The 17,684-nt window shown below is 52.9% G+C and overlaps 2 protein-coding genes across 4 annotated transcripts; one reads left to right on the plus strand and one right to left on the minus strand.

The window, feature by feature from the left end:
• Positions 1-3,843: 3,843 nt before the first annotated feature.
• LOC120698072 (phosphatidylglycerophosphate phosphatase PTPMT1-like) lies at positions 3,844-7,749 on the plus strand. 3 transcript variants are annotated; one of them, XM_039981548.1, is made up of 7 exons: positions 3,844-4,345; positions 5,050-5,172; positions 5,597-5,690; positions 6,564-6,646; positions 6,728-6,817; positions 6,929-6,972; positions 7,076-7,170. In XM_039981548.1, the coding sequence occupies exons 1-7, from the start codon at positions 4,127-4,129 to the stop codon at positions 7,095-7,097; spliced, it is 675 nt and encodes a 224-aa protein (XP_039837482.1). In that variant the 5' UTR covers positions 3,844-4,126; the 3' UTR covers positions 7,098-7,170. The 3 variants fall into 3 exon arrangements, with proteins under 3 accessions (XP_039837482.1, XP_039837481.1, XP_039837479.1); XM_039981547.1 differs by having other exon boundaries at positions 3,846-4,345; positions 7,060-7,749; XM_039981545.1 differs by having other exon boundaries at positions 3,853-4,345; positions 6,929-7,749.
• Positions 7,750-8,037: 288 nt separating this feature from the next.
• On the minus strand, positions 8,038-9,115 carry LOC120698073. The gene is made up of 2 exons (XM_039981549.1): positions 8,693-9,115; positions 8,038-8,604 (listed from the first exon to the last, which is right to left on the minus strand). Exons 1-2 carry the CDS (start codon positions 8,917-8,919, stop codon positions 8,361-8,363), a joined length of 471 nt encoding a protein of 156 aa, XP_039837483.1. The 5' UTR covers positions 8,920-9,115; the 3' UTR covers positions 8,038-8,360.
• Between the last annotated feature and the right edge of the window lie 8,569 nt (positions 9,116-17,684).

The raw sequence follows: 17,684 nt of genomic DNA on the forward strand, positions 1-17,684 counted from the left end.
GTTTCCCCCTGGCGCAGGAAGGCGAGAGGCGTGTGGCGCGGATGACGCCACACCCTCCGTCATCTCCACGTCGTCGTCGTGGTGGGAGTGCTCAACCACCCGAGCCATGGAGATGGGCAAGAGATGAGCTAAAACTAGCTAAAGCTTCCCCTACCTGGCGCGCCAAATGTCGTGGTGCTGCAACCACAGCCGGGTGGCGGAAGGCACCCGCCCTAGCCCAGAGGGTGTGTACTCGAGGGTTAGCTAGTCCTAGTTCGATCTCTCTCAAGAACACGATGAACACAGCGGGATTAGAGTGGTTCGGGCCGCCGGAGCGTAATACCCTACGTCCACTGTGTGCTGTATTACTTGAGTCTGGGTGAGCTTGTGTGTATCCTCAGCTGAGTCTCGAGAGAGTCTCAGGATCTGTGTCCGTGTTCTAGCGGGCGTGCTCTCCCTTTTATATGTCCAAGAGGGGCACGTACACTGAGCGGGGCCCCGACATGTGGACCCGGCGATGTATTATAAACTACACTTTGGCCTTCAATGCCTCAGATCCGGAGATCTTGTCGTCGGCTTCCGTGCGTAGCTTCTGACCAGGGATGGTCTTGAGCTATCCTGTCAGAGTAGAGTCTAGCCTCTGCAGCCGCGCGTCGAGGTCATGATGAAGTGCCGAACTACTGACTCAGTCCACTGTAGTAGTGTGCACTGTTGCTCCAGTCAGTAGCTGGTCATCATGACTTGTCGCCCATGCGCACGGCGCTGAGTCTTTAATGCTTGTCTTGGTAACTGATGAGCCGCCTCGGTAACTGGCGATCCACAGTGTGGACTGACAAAAGCTGCCCCGTGCCCAGAGGCAGCAGATCCCGCCTCAACCACTCGCACTTAATGCGGGTGAGTGAGGGAGCTTCCAGCGGAAGTCTTGCGCCCGCGCCCGCGTCTGCGTGACACGTGGCGGCTCCAGACCCCTCCCGAGCAGCTAGCTGAGCCGAGAGCTCACGGGGGTCCGGATAGGCACGTGGTCCCGGACCCATCTGCGGAAGTCCGGATGGCACGTGTAGGTCCCGGGCCCACCTGCGGGGGTCCGGGTCCGCGGTCACCGGTGCTGAGCATTTCCACCTCTTGGACACGTGGTGACACCGGACCCGCTTCTCGAGCGGAAAGCGGGTCCGGGACCGTTGGTCCGGTGAGATGGAGTCGGACCCTAGGGGTCCGGTTGCTCAGCTCCTTAGGGCATAGTTACGGATAACTACGCGAGTCTTGGCACAGTAGGAGTGGGTACCCCAGTTGCAGGGTACCGACAATATGAGATGAATCTTTTAATTTTAATTAGTCCATGATTGAACATTAATTATCAAATAACAATGAAATGTGCTACAATAGCAAAACTAAATTTTTTCGCGAAATAAACACAGCCTTAGTGTGGTTATGTGGTAACCGGCATGCCATCAATGGGAACTGCCATATGGTCACATGTTCATGTGGTTTTACGTTTCCCGCGAGCCAGCCGCAGGTCCACGTCGTTGTTCTCGGTACTGAATGATCAAATGCCTTCATTGCACAAGCAAAGTAGCCAATATGTATACATAACTACATATATTGAGTCCTTGTTGTATTCTATCTATCAACAATTGTCAATGCTCCCACAGATTTCTTTTTTTTAGCGGAAATGCTCCCACAGATTTCAGTTGTCAAAGATAAAAAAAGGATTTTACAAACCAATACCGATTCCTCGTAAGTGGTCCATACCGCTTCAATGGCCCTCGTTGGCTAACTCTTGATGATGGAACCAGCATGAGGTCAGTAGGAATCTGATAGTACTATAGATTAGCTTGATTGGTTTTTCAAAAAAAAAAAGATTAGCTTGATTGGATGGCACATTGGCAGTGGGCCTACACCGCTACACGCATAGTTGATTTCTAACTTCTTCTCCGCTCTGGAAATTGCAGGCCAGACATTTCTTTTTTGGGGAAAAATAATCCACCATCATATTTAAGTGTGCATTGACCAGGGTTGCTAAATAACATGTATATTAGATTTTTTTTTCTCTACGCGTCATCGGATTAAGATATTTTTGGTTTAAGGAGTCTTAACACAAGTGGAAATGAAATGAAGTCATAGGGAATCAGATCTTATTTTTTATGTATTTCATGGAGCATGAGGGCTAATGATTATAGGAAAAAACAAAAGAGTACAGAACAAAAAGGAGGATTCTATTTAATACAATGGGAAAAAGTTCTCTTCGATCCTTGGATAACCAAGCTAACTCAAACTTGAAAGCTATCACTGCAGATATTAGAGGTGCAAATTGATGACCCCCTATGTGCACCTCCAACTCTTTTTATTTCAAATATTTACACTACTTATTGAAAATAGAATCATTTTAGAGAAGTAACACAAATATTTAAACTAAATAGGGTTGGAGGTGCACCTAAGGACCGTCCATTTGCATTCCTAGCAGATATCAAGTTTTTTTAGAGGTTCCTTGTAGATATCAAGTGACACTGATCTTTGCTTGAAAATTGCTCTATTTTCAGTTTTCTCAAGACAGTAGAATGATAACGGGCCGGTCTCTGCTTCACAAAGTTGCAGACCACGCCTCATGAAAGCAAGAAGGACTGCTACAGGGCCTATGCTTCTGAGTTCTGACAAAGTTGCAGACCACGCCCGGCGCATCTTGGGCCGACGCCTAGGTATCCAGAGGTTTGGCCCAGCTCAGCTCACAGCACGCGCCGAACGGACACGGACACGGACACGGGACACGAACTGGCGGGGAGCGGGGGCCGGCCGTGGCCCCGGCGGTGACACGAGGCCACGCCGCCGCGGCCCGCGGGTACGCGCGGTCACGACGGCGCGGTTTTTGAACGCCACAAGCGGTCTGGAGGGAGTCTCGGACGCGGCGGCGGTCCCTGCGGAGAGGTCCGCTCTTCGCTAAGAGTAAGTATTATAATCCTCTCCCAGCCGGCGGGAAGGAGCCATGTTATCGAAAAAACAACAACGTTAGGAGAGAGAAATGGCAGCGGACGGTAAACTCTTCGCCCGGCGTAGAGCAGCAAATCCAGGAATCTATCTCACCGTGAAAAGCGGATTGCATTCATGCAAATAGCCAGCGACCGGCTTTTTTTACTATACAAGCATTGATTGCAGTGGGCGTTGAGTGACCTGGCAATGCTCATGCGCCGGCAGCCGGCGTTCTTATAATCCTTGCTCTAACCGGAATATGCGGCGGGGGCTGGCATCTGGAGGTGTGATGATGACATGATGGTCTGTGGAAGCTGCGCCGCGGCGAAAGCGACCCGCACTCGCTGATTGATCCGGCCCGGCCGCCATCGGGGTGAGGTGACGCCCGCCTGAATTGAAAGGGAAAGAAAATCGTGGGTCCGTGCTCGGCTGGCTTGGCTCGGTCCTGCGTCGGTTTTGCGTTTGCACCCTCATCCATGAACGTTTTAATGTCGTTCTCTGTGAGCTCAACTTTTCCGGCCGTCTTGTTGAGGAATCACGCTGTAGCTGTCAACAATTTAGGCACAGGACCACAATGAATAGTATGAACACATGTGGTTGTGCGTTGTCCACTTGTAGGCGAGAAGAGATCACCTCCTATATCTCCATCTAAATTTGCTTAGCACTTCACGCGATTAAGCATTTCGTTTCTTCATGTGCCACGGGCACAGACCCATAATCCAATTTAAAACAGGTGCTCTTGAGTTTCAGTTGAGTGGAGGAAGTGCATTTTAGAGTAGATGCAAAAAAAAAAGTGCACTTATCTGCAAAAATACGAACCACTACAATTACCCAACCATCCGAGGACCAATCCGCAAAACACACCTCAGCCTGTCAGCCATGACTCATCCGCTTGATCAGCGCTAAACCTAGGGGAAAGCAGATTTGCCGCGACTTAATACGCCACCTGTGCCCGTCGCCGTCCTGGGTTTAGTTGAGCCGCCCCCGTTTCATTCCCATTCCGCCCTGGCGTCTCGAAGCCAGCAGAATAATCACCTCGCTCGATCCACAAATCCCTCCCTCCCTCTCCATTCCGCTCCCTGGAATCGAGGGGCGCGGGAGGACACCGCGAAGCGCGTCGGCTCCTAGGGTTTGCCGGCCGGGTGGGGTGGGGGGGGGGGGGGGGCTCCGATCCGGGCGGGCGGGCATGAGGATTCGGGAGCTCCGGGATGGGCTGGAGGTGGAGGAGGACGAGCGGGCGGAGGAGGCGACCGGCGGCGGCGAGGTGGTCGCGGTTGTGCGGTTGAAGGCGAAGCGCGCGCTCGTCGGCGCCGGCGCGAGGTTCCTGTTCTACCCGACCCTGCTCTACAACGTCGTCCGCAACCGGTTCGAGGCCGAGTTCCGCTGGTGGGATCGCGTCGACCAGGTAGGCGCTCATCTTCTGCCCGTCTCCACCCCCATCTTCTGGAAATTGCGCTAGTGTTCTCGTGTTCTGGAAATCGCGCTAGTGTTTTGTGGACGCGATTAGGAGCTAGATAAAAATTGGGGAGGGCTATATTGCTGTGATGTTAGTTCACTTGCTGCTGCTCCAGGGCGGGCTTCCAGGCCTTGATTTATCAAACATATGCAGAATCTGATTATTTATGAACACTTATATTCTAATAAGGATTGATACTGGAATCACACGAACATATATCTGAATTGTGCCAATATTCTCTCGCTGGGCAAGCCTCTCTGGTTTGTTCTGTTTCAGTGTTCGATCTGTGCAGTATGCCTTTGTTTTGTTGGTATTGCTTGGGACTATGTATGTGTTGCTGTTTCCGTAGAATGTGTGTAGGGATTGTCAGCTTAAATTCAAGTAGTCTGAACTCGAGTATTCCACCAATTGTAAATCAAGTTTCTTCTGAAACGAGTAATTTGAGGAGAACTACTAGCTATGGTACAATGATATTTCTCTGTTTTCTATCGCACATTAATGTTATGCTTTGTTGGGAAGTAATGATTAAATGAATCATATAGGTCTGGTCATTGGATCTGATCAGTTGAATTGCTGATGGAATAACAGTAGTCATTCCTTTTAAATTTGCAATAGATAGTGCAACCTGATTTTCTTACCACCTCTATCTTCAGTATGTTCTGCTAGGTGCTGTTCCGTTCCCTAGCGATGTTCCGCGCCTGAAGCAACTTGGAGTTAGAGGAGTTGTCACATTGAATGAACCCTATGAAACTCTGGTTCCAACATCCCTATACCAGGTAAATTTTCCTTTACCTCATTGTCTAGCTGCAGAAATAAATAAATTCTATCTGAATTTATAATTGTCGTCACTTGACTGTTAGGATATACTCTAACCTATCTGAACTTATAAATTTTATATCTTGAGTTTAATACCACTTTTAAGTTGGAAACATGTATCTCAAGCTTAACTCACTGTGGAAATGGCAGAAATCTCATTACTGTCTGTGTCTGTTAAATATAAAGTACCAAACTATCTGATCATGTCATTTTATTGCCTTGTTATGCATTCTGCAACCAGCAAATCACTTGGTCACATTGACACTGGTAGACATAAATTAGGGAGGTAGCAAGAATGCAATATATTGTTTTGTATTATCAGCTTATGTTTCAAGTTTGTTAAAAAATTCTTTTGTCTAAATAATTATATATTCTGTTTTTCAGTCTCATGGTATCAATCATCTTGAAATTCCCACAAGGGACTACCTGTTTGCCCCCTCCCTTGAGCATATTTGTCGGGCAGTGGATTTTATCCATTGTAAGTATTATGCCTTTTTCTGAACCATCATGTCAAACATGATTTCAATTTCTATTGGCCTTGTAGGTTTTTTAATTTCTAGACCTTTTATGTGAGGCATCGACAAGTACCTTGCCTTGCTAGATGTAAACTCAACTTTGGGATGCTAATTTAGTGGTGCCCAATTCAGACCAGGAAGTAGGTGGTAGGGGATCCCAGGCGGTAATTGTTAGCTTGGGTTTAGGGGATTCATACTTTGATATTCTTTGTCTGGTAATTTTACATTTTTTGTCATCTTGAAAGTATAGTGGTATATCTGTTAGCTTAAGATTATATTACCTCCGTTATTATATGTTTGATGTTGGTTAGATCAATTTTGAACTAACCAACGTCAAGCATTCAAGAATGTAGGGAGTATCCGCTGTCATGTATCATCATGTATGTCAGAGACATGGTGCAGTTAGAAAGCTTTAGTTCTTTAATGAGTCAAGGGGTAGGACGGATAGCTTATTAAATTGTGCTGACCGTTGTTATCATTGGTTTGGTTTTAAATATTTGTATTAATACATTCCTATCTGACTTATTTGTTATCAAGGAATTGTGTCTGGTGATAATCCTCAGAAGCAAATTCATTTGAATGGATCAAATAACAAGAAGTCAAAAAAACATTGATGATTCACAGTAGGAAATAGTAATGGACCTTTCAGATTCTGCCATTGAGCATGGCAGGGTCCAATATGAGTAGATACTTAGAAACATTACCGCAATGCTACTGCTCCATGGCCTTGTCAACAATTTAGTAGTAAATCTGTGTTACTGTGTCATGCTTCTTCTATGAAGGTTTGTGTGGAAATCAGGCAGCCAGGACTAATGTCTTGTACTCTCTTTTTCCAGGGAATGAAATGCAAGGTGGTGGCACCTATGTCCACTGTAAGGCGGGAAGGGGACGAAGCACCACTATAGTTTTGTGCTTTTTGGTAGGACAAGCTGATCTGCATAGGCTTTAGATGTCTTGTTTATGTTCTTTAATATGAACTTACTATATGTGTTACATGCAGATCAAGTACAGGAATATGACTCCTGGAGCAGCTTTGGATCATGCACGGTCAGTGAGGCCCAGAGTGCTTTTAGCGCCAGCACAGTGGGAGGCATGCAATCTGACCTTGGCTATTTTCTACTGCATCTATGCTAGTGTTACTCACTCTCCAGATTTTCCACCCCTTGATTGCTGAAATATCATACTTCTTTCTTTCATGCAGGCTGTTAAAACATTCAGCACACTCAATGCCACGCACAACGCCAGATACCTTTCAATTCAGAGCTCAAACCCAACCTGCTCAGCACTATCTTATGAAGAATCTAGTGAATACTCTAGTACGCTGACCAGCAGATGCCATTCCCTCAAGAGCTCAGATGAAGACTCGGTAACATCTGATGAAGAATCCAGTGAAGCATCTGTTGCAGACCCTGAAGTTGATGGCTATGCCACCACCGAGTTCGACAGTGAGCATTTTGTTTTACCTCGCTGCGGGAGTATGCTGTCCGGGCCGACAAGCCCCACTGGGTGCAGTGACTTAGTCTTCATAACTGAAGCAGACCTAGAGGGCTACGAGTCATTCACTGATGTTGGGGAGGATGATGTTGAAGACGAAGTGGGAGTAGTGGTCCGCCACAAGCCCATCATGAGGAAGCTCTCCTGCTTCCTAGGGTCCTTGAAGCTTACAAGCAACTGCGAACCACCACCGAGTCGTTTGACTGAGGTTCGAGCCTGCTAGGTAGATCTGCGATGGTTTCTGCGATCCTTTTTGTACGTTGTACATCGGCAGAGTGTAGTTAGCGGCACGAGTTCGCAAAGCCTGCGGAATTCCCTAGGGAGAGAACTGTATGTTGTTGAGAGAGCTTTGGGCTTCGGGAGATGAGTGTTTGTTCTGTAGGGAGCCAAAGATTTGGCCATCGGGAGAGAATTGTTTGTTATGTGGAGAGTCAGCAAGGAATACTGTGATACTTGCCTTCCTGCCTGATTGTAGGTTGTACCTAGTGTTTTCCTGGAATAAAATGGTGTGCATGTTTTGATCGAATATCTGGCGCCTGTTCGCCACTAAACTGCAAATCGAATTCAATTTGTTTCATGTTTTGCCGTTTTGTTCGATGAATCTAGCCGCAAGCTGCAAATCGAATTCAGTTTGATGTTTTGCCGTTTTGTTCGATGGATCCAGCCGCAGGGACTTTTGCTGCGGTACAGCCGAAAAGCCCGGCACAACCTCATCAAGAGGGCCTCCAAATGATTTTTTTTGAATAATTAGCAGGAGCACTGCCATATCAGGGCCTCCAAAAGATGCTAGATTGAAAGATCACCACACTACACACATGAACAAAGTAAATGGTCGATGATTTTCTGACTGGAACTGTTGTGCTCCGTATTTACAGTACACATAGAAGAGTTTTCCCCGCTTGCCGAATAGCAAACGTGTGAAATGGCCTAGGTTCCTCTAGTGATAGCGGAGCAAGAAACAGTTAAACACCTCTTAAAATTCTCACGGACTAATGCGCCCGTGAAGAAATTTCCCGCAGAAGAAGTGGGAAGAGAAGCGAAAAAGAAATGGAAAAAAAACAAAGTTCAGAGACCCTCCTCACTCAAGAACAAAAACATTCCTGCAGCGCCCTCCAGGTCCAAGCCAGCCGCCGGCCGGCCTACTGATGGTACCCGTTCTGAATCGGCGGCGTCCTGAAGCCGCTGGCGGCCTCGAGGCTCAGGTTCGCGCAGGAGCCCGAGGAGGGCTTCTTGGTCATCCCTCCCAGCGCGGCGTAGCTCTTGCACGACTTGACCTTCTGCTTGTAGGGGTTGTCCTTCTTGCGCAGGTCCTCCAGGCAGCGCACCTCCGACATGCACGCGAACGACTGGGACTTGCCCTCGTAGTACCGCGACAGGCCCTTCCTGCACCACGCACCAAGGCTCTCGCCCGGTCAGCCCAAAAAAAAAAATCCTTTCGCCGGCGAGGGGAGGGAAAGCTAGCGCTACTTACTTGGGCGGGAGCTGCGACATCATGGACGTCATGTCGTAGATGCTGTCCGAGTTCATCCTCCGCAGCGGCTGCGGCACGAACGCGCGCTGGCCGCGCCCGCCCGCGCCGCCGTCCGGGAAGTGGTCCTGGTCCCCCTCGTCGGCGTCGGAGTCGCCGCCGCCGGAGACGGCCGACGCCGTATCGAACAGCTCCTCGTCCCCCTCCTCGGCCCCGAGCCTGAAGCTCATGTCGGCTCGCTAGCTCGGCACCCCGCCCCTGCCCCTGACCCCGCTCTCGCTGGTCGCTAGCTAGCTGCCCACCCGGACACCCCGAGGGGGAAACGGCCCGGCAGGGGACGCCGCCTCCGTCTCTGCCGTAGTGCGTTTCGCTTACCTCTCCCACTCTGCTGTGCTGATCTCTGGCTGGGCTCGGGCTCGGGCATCCGCCTGCGAACCGCCGCTGCGGCGGCCCGTATATATACAGGCCCGGCACGGCCACGCGCCCGACGGCGTGACGCGCGCCCTGCCCGCTCCCCGCTCGCTGTCAACTGTCATCGAAGAATTCAATGCGGGCGGGGGTACGGGCGTTCTTTGACCAAGCGGCCACCATTTGCTGAGAGAGCGAGGGAACGGAAACGAAAAAGGGGGAAAAAAAACGCCCTGTTCGCAGCTGCACTGTTCGTTCGTGCGCCCTCGGGTGATCGCGGCCGGGCCGCCGCCGGCGGCTAGGCTACGCGGCACGAATCGGGTCGTCGTCCAACCTGCGACGGCGATGCGACGGACGACGCTGACCACGGGCCCGGTCCGGACGGGGGCCCCAAGATGGGGTGGTGGCCGGCCAGTCCATGGGTGTTTGCGCTATCCGGTTTGGCTGGCCACTCCGGCGCTGCCACACATGGCTTTTCGGCCCCGGAATCTGTTCCGCGCCCCGCCCTGTCGATCTTATCCTCATCTCCGTTCGAGGGGTCCGGGCCCCCGGGGCATGGGTCCCCGTCTGGTTCGAACGCCTGCTGCCTGCCTGGGGGTTGTGGGGTCAGAGAGGTGGCATCTGGGAGCTGGCGCGTGGGGCCGGCACGGTGACGGCGTGGTGGCCACGTCCCCGTCCAGAGAGCTCGCAGGGAATGTAACTTTGCACGCGGGCACTACCACGTGGCGTCCGAACTTGGGGTTGTTGTTGCGGCTGCGATTAATGATGGCGTGATGCCTAGATCCGGTAAGATACGGGTTTCCGTTGCGAGGAAAGATGTGCTCCTGCGGTATGGCCCGCTCACATGTCACCGTAAAGCAGCTGGGACTGGAAGAGAGAGCGGCCGCACCGCCAAGAAAATAGCCTGAACGCCTGACGTCAATTCGATCCGGGATGGAGCTGTGCATTTCCGGTGAGGGTCAAAGCAGGTGGGAACTCATGAGACGAGACCTCTCGATCCAGTGTTTAGGCGCGGCGTCATTTTCGTGTGATCCATCTCGTCCAGTGACCTTTTTATTTCGACCAAGGGAGCCGGGAACGCGCAAGAGTTTAGCATCCCAGGCAAGGCAACAGCACACCCCAAAGAAAAGAAAAAAACATGCTTGACGTCATAGCCTCATCAGAGCAAGTACAATAATGAGTTTAAACCATCTAGTTAGCAGTTTTGCTAATATAGAGGGGGAAGAGAGGAGAGAGATAAGAGAGTCTGACTCTTGTTGTAGCATTAAATTTGGCACGGAAGCATAAGCATTTACAATAATGTGCTAAAACGTCTAAACGTCTCAATTCGTGGGCGCAGGAGGTGTCCAGCCTAGAGCCCTAGAGCGTTGATTTTTGGTTATCTTGCGAAGACATGTATCGGTCCCACTCGCGGACCATACAGCAGTATCCTCGCGTGTTGTACACCTTTGACCTTTCCATGGCCCTGTTTGATTTTCTACATTTGGAAATATTTGAAAACTTTGACCGCTAATTACGGTATCAAACAAAGCCAATTTACAAAACCAACTCCAGAACCTCTGCAATAGGAACCCTGAAGAATCTAACGATGCTTTTAACCGCGTGATTAGAGAATAGTTACTGTAGCATCACTGTAGCCAATCATTGATTAATTATTATCATTAGATTCGTCGCGAAAAGTTATACTCATCCCTAAAAATATTTTACAAATAGATTTTATTTAATATACATGTGAGATTTTTTTTCAATTTGTGTGCGCTAACAACCAGCCGTGGGAACCAAACAAACAAGCAAGGCCCATTTCAATAACCGACGGAGGACCGAGGAGACACGTTGCCAAATACAAAAGCCCGACACGCGTCGCGGAGGGCGCTACGGGGCCAAGTGCGTGTCCCGGTGGGGAGCCCGGCGCGCCCGCCACGCCGCGGCGTGGCCGGACCGCCGGACACGTAGGGCAGCGCCGTTCCCGGGGACGCGGCCACGCGGGTCCGGCCAGCGAAGTCCCCGGACAGGCTTTCCCGTGCCTGGCCCCGCGGTGCGCGGTGGGCCGTCGCCAACGCCGAGAAAAGGTCATGTTTGGTTAAAACCACGAAAACTTTTGCACAAAAAGACGAATGCATGCATGAAGTATTAAACGAAGTTTATTTGCAATACCTTTTTAGGAATGAGTGTAATTTTTCGAGACGAATCTAATGAGCCAAGTTTCATCATGATTGGCTACAGTGATGCTACAGTAACCGCGCTCAATCATCCTCTAATCGTAGGGTCAAATGCCTCATTAGCTAGAGCAACTGCTACAGTACCGCAGTTGTGGAGGTAATTTTGTAATTAGATTTTATTTAATACCACTAATTAGTGGTCAAAGCTTCATTTCTCTCTCATCAAAACTTTTCTCCACTCTAACCAAACATGGCCAAAACGATGTCACGCTGTCCGAACGCGCCTGCTGTCGTCGACATACACTGACGGACGGTGGTGGTCGCTCGTCAGCCTTGTTCACGTCTTTTTTCCCCGCTCGTCCAGGCGACCGAAGTGCCCTAATCCTCTGCATTAATCGCCGCGCTTTTGCGCGTCCAATCCGGGTTATGGCAGGCATCATCAGGGACCTGTTTGTCCACGTCTTGGGTGCTCCAAGCCAAGCGTTGATTATCAGCACGAAAGCCATGTACGGTGCGCTTGCCGGCGTGCGTGATGGATGCGTTAGGATTTGGACCTGTGCTCGCCCGGTCCGGCCGGCCGGTTCCTAACTGTTTTGGGTCCCGTTGTTTCCACTAGAAGTTCAGGTTCAGCCGATGCGGTAAACGCCGCCATGCAAGCTGGGGCACCGGACGGCGTCGGCCAATCGGCTCGCCATGGAGGTCACGACGGATCGGCCGCCGCACGGCCGGTCGGCGGCGACGCATACCGTACGCAGTTAAAGACCGGAGGCCACCACACGGGCTCCACCCTGCTGACCGACGACGTCAGGTTCCATGAAACCGTCCAGGGGAAACGGATCTCGCGCCGCGGAGCGCGGACACCGCGGCCGCGTTTGCCGGCCTGGCCGGCATCGGGGAGTCGGGGTTCCGAGCTGCGGCGGCCGAGCCCATGAGAGAGCCAGCGGCGGCCGTCGAGCGACGCGGGATGGGGCTGGGTGGGAACGGCGGCCGAACGGGGATGCGGCAGCAGGCACCATGTGGGGGTGTCTCGCGCGTGCGTAAGTGGATCGCACCTGCCTAGTAGTTGCGGGGTGTAAAATTTTTAAATATAAACTAAATACGAAATTAATTATAAAACTCGTTTGCAAACTACAAGTTGAATTTAATGAGCCTAATTAATCAATTATTAGTGTATGGTTATGTATCAATTTAGTATCTAATTATAACCTAATTTTTAGTGTATGGATATGTAGCATAGCAGGCGCCGCTGCCGTGCGCCACCGCAACGAGGGCATTGCTGCCTCGGTATCAGGGCATGCGGCGTAGGTGACGCCGCGCTACCCTTCGTCTTCTCGTCGTCGTTGCAGAGGATAAGCTCAACCTCAGAAGCAGGAGATGAGCGAAGATCCGGCCAACGCTTGCGCGTTCCCCACGGACAGCGCCAAATGTCGTGGCTCTAGAAGGAGGGCACAACCGGGTGGCGTAGTGCACTCGCCTAACCCCGAAGGGTGGTTACCCGGGGAAGTGCAAGCTATTCCTCGGATTTACTCATGGAGCAAGAACACAAGAACACTCGAGAATTTAGAGTGGTTCGGGCCGCCGGAGCGTAATACCCTACGTCCACTTAGAGTTGTATTGCTCTTGGATCTGTGGATAAATCTATCCTCCCTCCCCGAGTCTCTCCTTGAACTTGAGTTCTTCTCTAACGGGCGTCTCCCTTTTATAGAGCAAGGAGGACGCGTACACAGGCGTTGGCCCCTGACAGGTGGGCCCAACAAGGATGTATACTATACTAAATAGACACTAATGGTGCTACAGTGATGGAAAATCTCTTGCCGGATACGCTTCACCGTCCTGTAGACTCTCTTACCGAGGGGGTCTTCTCCTTTCCCATCGGTGAGGCGGCCGTTGAGGCAGTGTAGGTTGCGGCGTAGACTGTTGGGTCTACCGCATAGCCGTTATGATACTCCGTCGCCGAGTTGTCGTGTCTAACTGGCGTAGCAGACTGACGCGCGTGGCGTAAGTGGCGCCGGCGGCTGTACTGTGCACCTTGGTAACGCACGACCAACAGTACAGCCTGGCAAAAGTCTCCTCGGGCTCTACTGCGGCAGAGCGCACTAAACGTCTCCCGCATTGAATGCGGTAGGTGGGCAAGTCTTCCAGAGGAAGCTTGGCAGCCGCGCGCATACCTGCGCCTACGGACACATGGCGGCTCCGGACCCCCCTAGGCGGGGTGTCTGTTCCCTCCCTGCTGAGGGGTTCGGATAGCATATGGGGTCCGGAGCCGGCAGGGGTCCGGGACTCCCTGGGAGGTCCGGGGGCCCCAGCTGTTTTGGCTGAGGGCTACCTCCTTCGGGATACGTGGCGTCACCGGACCCTCCCTAAGCGGGGAGTGGGTCCGGGGCCGTCCTGCTAGGAGAGCAGGGCTCAAGACCACAGGGGTCCGGCTGCTCGGCCGTCAGGGCGTAGTTTAGGATAACTACGAGGCTCTTGCCTAGACACAGCAAGAGGGGGTACCCCAGTCCTGGGGTACCGACAGTGGCCCCCGGGCCCACCTCGGGAGAGGTACGAACTCGTGGGTGGGGCCACCACCATGATGTGTTTCCACGCAACTTGGTTGTGTCGGTATGCTCATGTCGAGAGCGGGTGCTCCGAACCCCTTTAAGGCCGTAGCGCTTGTTGCCAGGTTCAGGTACTAGAGTGCACTCTCCGTAGAGCGGCGAAGGTGCAGGCTTAGGGTACGGAACCGGGCTAAGCGGCTGCACGGACCTTGAACTGCCCAGGGAGCAAGCACTACTTTCCCGGACCTGGCTCTAGTCGACCATGGCGAGCGGTCTCCGCCAGAGCGGGCCACCGGAGTGGACTTGGAGCGACTGTGGCGAGCGGTCTCCGCCGGAGCGGGCCACCGGAGTGGACTTGGAGCGACCGTGGCGAGTGGTCTCCGCCGGAGGGGGCTACCGGAGTGGACTTGGAGCGACCGTGGCGAACGGTCTCCGCCGGAGCGGGCCACCGGAGTGGACTTGGAGCGACCGTGGCGAGCGGTCTCCGCCGGAGCGGGCCACCGGAGTGGACTTGGAGCGTTGTTGACGATCCCATGAATTACGCCACCGGAGCTTGCAACAAGGTGTAGGAAACCAGGCCTTATACTAGAAGGGAGCCCGGGATCTCTTGGGACAGCAGTCTCGGATACTAGGGGACTCGTAACAGGGCAGTGAAGTACGTAGGCTTAGGGTACATTACCAGGCTAAGCTACACAGAGCTTCTCTACCCCAGGATACGGGCACCATTTCTCCTGAGCAGGTCCCTAGAGGTCTGAACTGCACTCCAGCTAGAAGGGGTGTCCCTACCTGACCACAAGCCAACAACTCAATTTGGATTGTTAGCGAGAAAAGAAAAGACTCCGTACGGAAGGAAGAAAAGCATGCACGCTGAACGGCAAGTGCTATCAGGTTAATGTAAAGATAGGACTGTGAAAGCAAATCTCCTTCATTGCTAAATTCGTGGTGTACATCAGAGGTCGGGATTACGAGGGAGGACCCCTACCGCTCTGGACCAATTGCTGGTTTCGCCTGTTTGTTCGATGAAGCCAGAGGTCGGGTTTACAAGGGCGGACCTTTACCGCTCTGGACCACACGTAGGCACCGAATCATTACAAAGGAGAAACACACTCAATCCTATCTAGCGATAACCTACAGTCGCTGCCATTCGTAAGGCATGCACTTCCCGGCCGAAGTGGAACAGCCACCTTGGGGGTTCTTCATGATCGTCGGAGGCGAAGGCGTCCTGGGTGTGCTTGTACAGCATCATCCAGCATCACCTCGGGAGCTTGCAGGGCTCTTCCCAGCACAAGAACTGTCCCATGTTCAGATAGCATAAGGACAAACTCTTTGGCTTTGAATGGGAGTGGCCCAGCCGTCCCCGTCTGTCGCCGGAAGCCAGCCCGATGACCGCTCGTCATGAGCTGGGTGCTTGTTTGGATGAGCACGAAGCGTGGAGAAGGGCGGCCGTTCGCCGGCTCGACCTTGGTGCTGGTTCAGGGCCCCCGTGCCTTGCGGTGGGGGCTGACGCCTGTCTGCAGCAGCTCCAAGGGGGGCTTGCGCCAGGCGAGTGAGAAGGCGACAGACATCCTTCCGGCTCCATCTTGAGAGGAAACCTCGAGCTGATGCCGTGCCACCTCAGGAGACCCCGGGTGGTTGCTTGAGAGAAAACCTTGAGCCGACGCTACGGTGTCGCAGGGTGACGTGAAGCAGGCGTCCCCCCCGCGCGCCACCGCGCCGGCTCTGAGGTGTCGCAGTGGTGACGCATAGCAGGCGCCGCTGCCGTGCGCCACCGCACCGAGGGCATCGCTGCCTCGGTGTCAGGGCATGTGGCGTATGTGACGCCGCGCTCCCCTTCATCTTCTCGTCGTCGTTGCGGAGGATAAGCTCAACTTCAGAAGCAGGAGATGAGCGAAGATCCGGCCAACACTTGCGCGTTCCCCACGGACGACGCCAAATGTCGTGGCTCTAGAAGGAGGGCCACAGCCGGGTGGCGTAGTGCACCCGCCTAACCCCGAAGGGTGGTTACCCGGGGAAGTGCAAGCTATTCCTCGGATCTACTCATGGAGCAAGAACACAAGAACACTCGAGAATTTAGAGTGGTTCGGGACGCCGGAGCGTAATACCCTACGTCCACTTAGAGTTGTATTGGTCTTGGATCTGTGGATGAATCTATCCTCCCTCCCTGAGTCTCTCCTTAGACTTGAGTTCTTCTCTAACGGGCGTCTCCCTTTTATAGAGCAAGGAGGACGCGTACACCGGCATTGGCCCCCGACAGGTGGGCCCAACAAGGATGTATACTATACTAAATAGACACTAATAGTGCTACAGTGATGGAGAATCTCTTGCCAGATACGCTTCACCGTCCTGTAGACTCTCCGACCGAGGGGGTCTTCTCCTTTCCCATCGGTGAGGCGCCCGTTGAGGCAGTGTAGGTTGCGGCGTAGACTGTTGGGTCTACCGCGTAGCCGTTATGATACTCCGTCGACGAGTTGTCGTGTCTAACTGGCGTAGCAGACTGATGCGCATGGCGTAAGTGGCGCCAGCGGCTGTACTGTGCACCTTGGTAACGCACGACCAACAGTACAGCCTGGCAAAAGTCTCCTCGGGCTCTGCTGCGGCAGAGCGCACTAAACGTCTCCCGCATGGAATGCGGTAGGTGGGCAAGTGTTCCAGAGGAAGCTTGGCAGCCGCGCGTGTACCTGCGCCTGCGGACACGTGGCGGCTCCGGACCCCCCCTAGGCGGGGTGTCTGTTCCCTCCCTGCTGAGGGGTCCGGATAGCATATGGGGTCCGGAGCCGGCAAGGGTCCGGGACTCCCTGGGAGGTCTGGGGGCCCAGCTATTTTGGCTGAGGGCTACCTCCTCCGGGATACGTGGAGTCACCGGACCCTCCCTAAGCGGGGAGCGGGTCCGGGGCCGCCCTGCCGGGAGAGCAGGGCTCAGGACCACAGGGGTCCGGCTGCTCGGCCGTCAGTGCGTAGTTAAGGATAACTACGAGGCTCTTGCCTAGACACAGCAAGAGGGGGTACCCCAGTCCTGGGGTACCGACAGATAGATTTGAAATTTTAAATTTTGCATCTAAACAAGCCACTAATCATAGCGGCGTGCGGATCTGGATGTCTGCTCGGTGAATCCAGTTAGTTATCCAGCTATCCCGAAATGGGGTGCGCGAGTATCATCACGCCCGGAGCAATGACAGATTCGGTAAGATTTGCTACGTGACGCACTCCGCGTCGTGCGGCAGCATGTTACTACTACTAGCAAAGACCAGATCGATAGTGAGCGGCACGTGGGCGGATCGGGCGATGGACCATCTGATCTCATCCGATCCGATCAGCGACGAGGCTGGTCCGCCGGGCAAGGTGCCACATTTCGGCGTGCCGGCCGCCGGGCGAGCGGAACGGGAAAGCACGGCCGAGCCCGAGCCCGACAGGGCCTTTTACCAGCCACAAAGTGCATGTACAGCTGGTGCAATGTGACAGGTTCCCCTCCAGCACCTGCACTCTGCTGGTCGGCTGCTACTTGTGCCGTAGCCATCAAGAGAAGGTTCCAAAGCCCCGGCGGCACAGCCTATCCTATCTACCCACATTTTTTTATAATTTAATCATTCTCGTAAAAGAATTTCACATATAACTCATTTTTGTAACTTTTTGTAAAAATGGACCCAGAGGTCGAAGCCGTGCTCCATGGCGCCGAGATAACACGTCTCGTCGCTGTGGTCCTCGGCGCCGAGGTGCCACGCACACACAAAGAACCGGATGAGATGTCGTCCAACGTGGCAAGGATCTTGGCGCTGTAGATCTTAGCGCCAAGCGCGTGAAGCTCCCCGACCCGAAGATCAAGGCTAAACCATGTATTAATTACCGAATAAGGTCTCCGGCATAATACATGTTACATCAAGTGGAGTCCAG

Source organism: Panicum virgatum, chromosome 3K (assembly GCF_016808335.1).
Source record: "Panicum virgatum strain AP13 chromosome 3K, P.virgatum_v5, whole genome shotgun sequence".
Lineage (NCBI taxonomy): Eukaryota > Viridiplantae > Streptophyta > Magnoliopsida > Poales > Poaceae > Panicum > Panicum virgatum.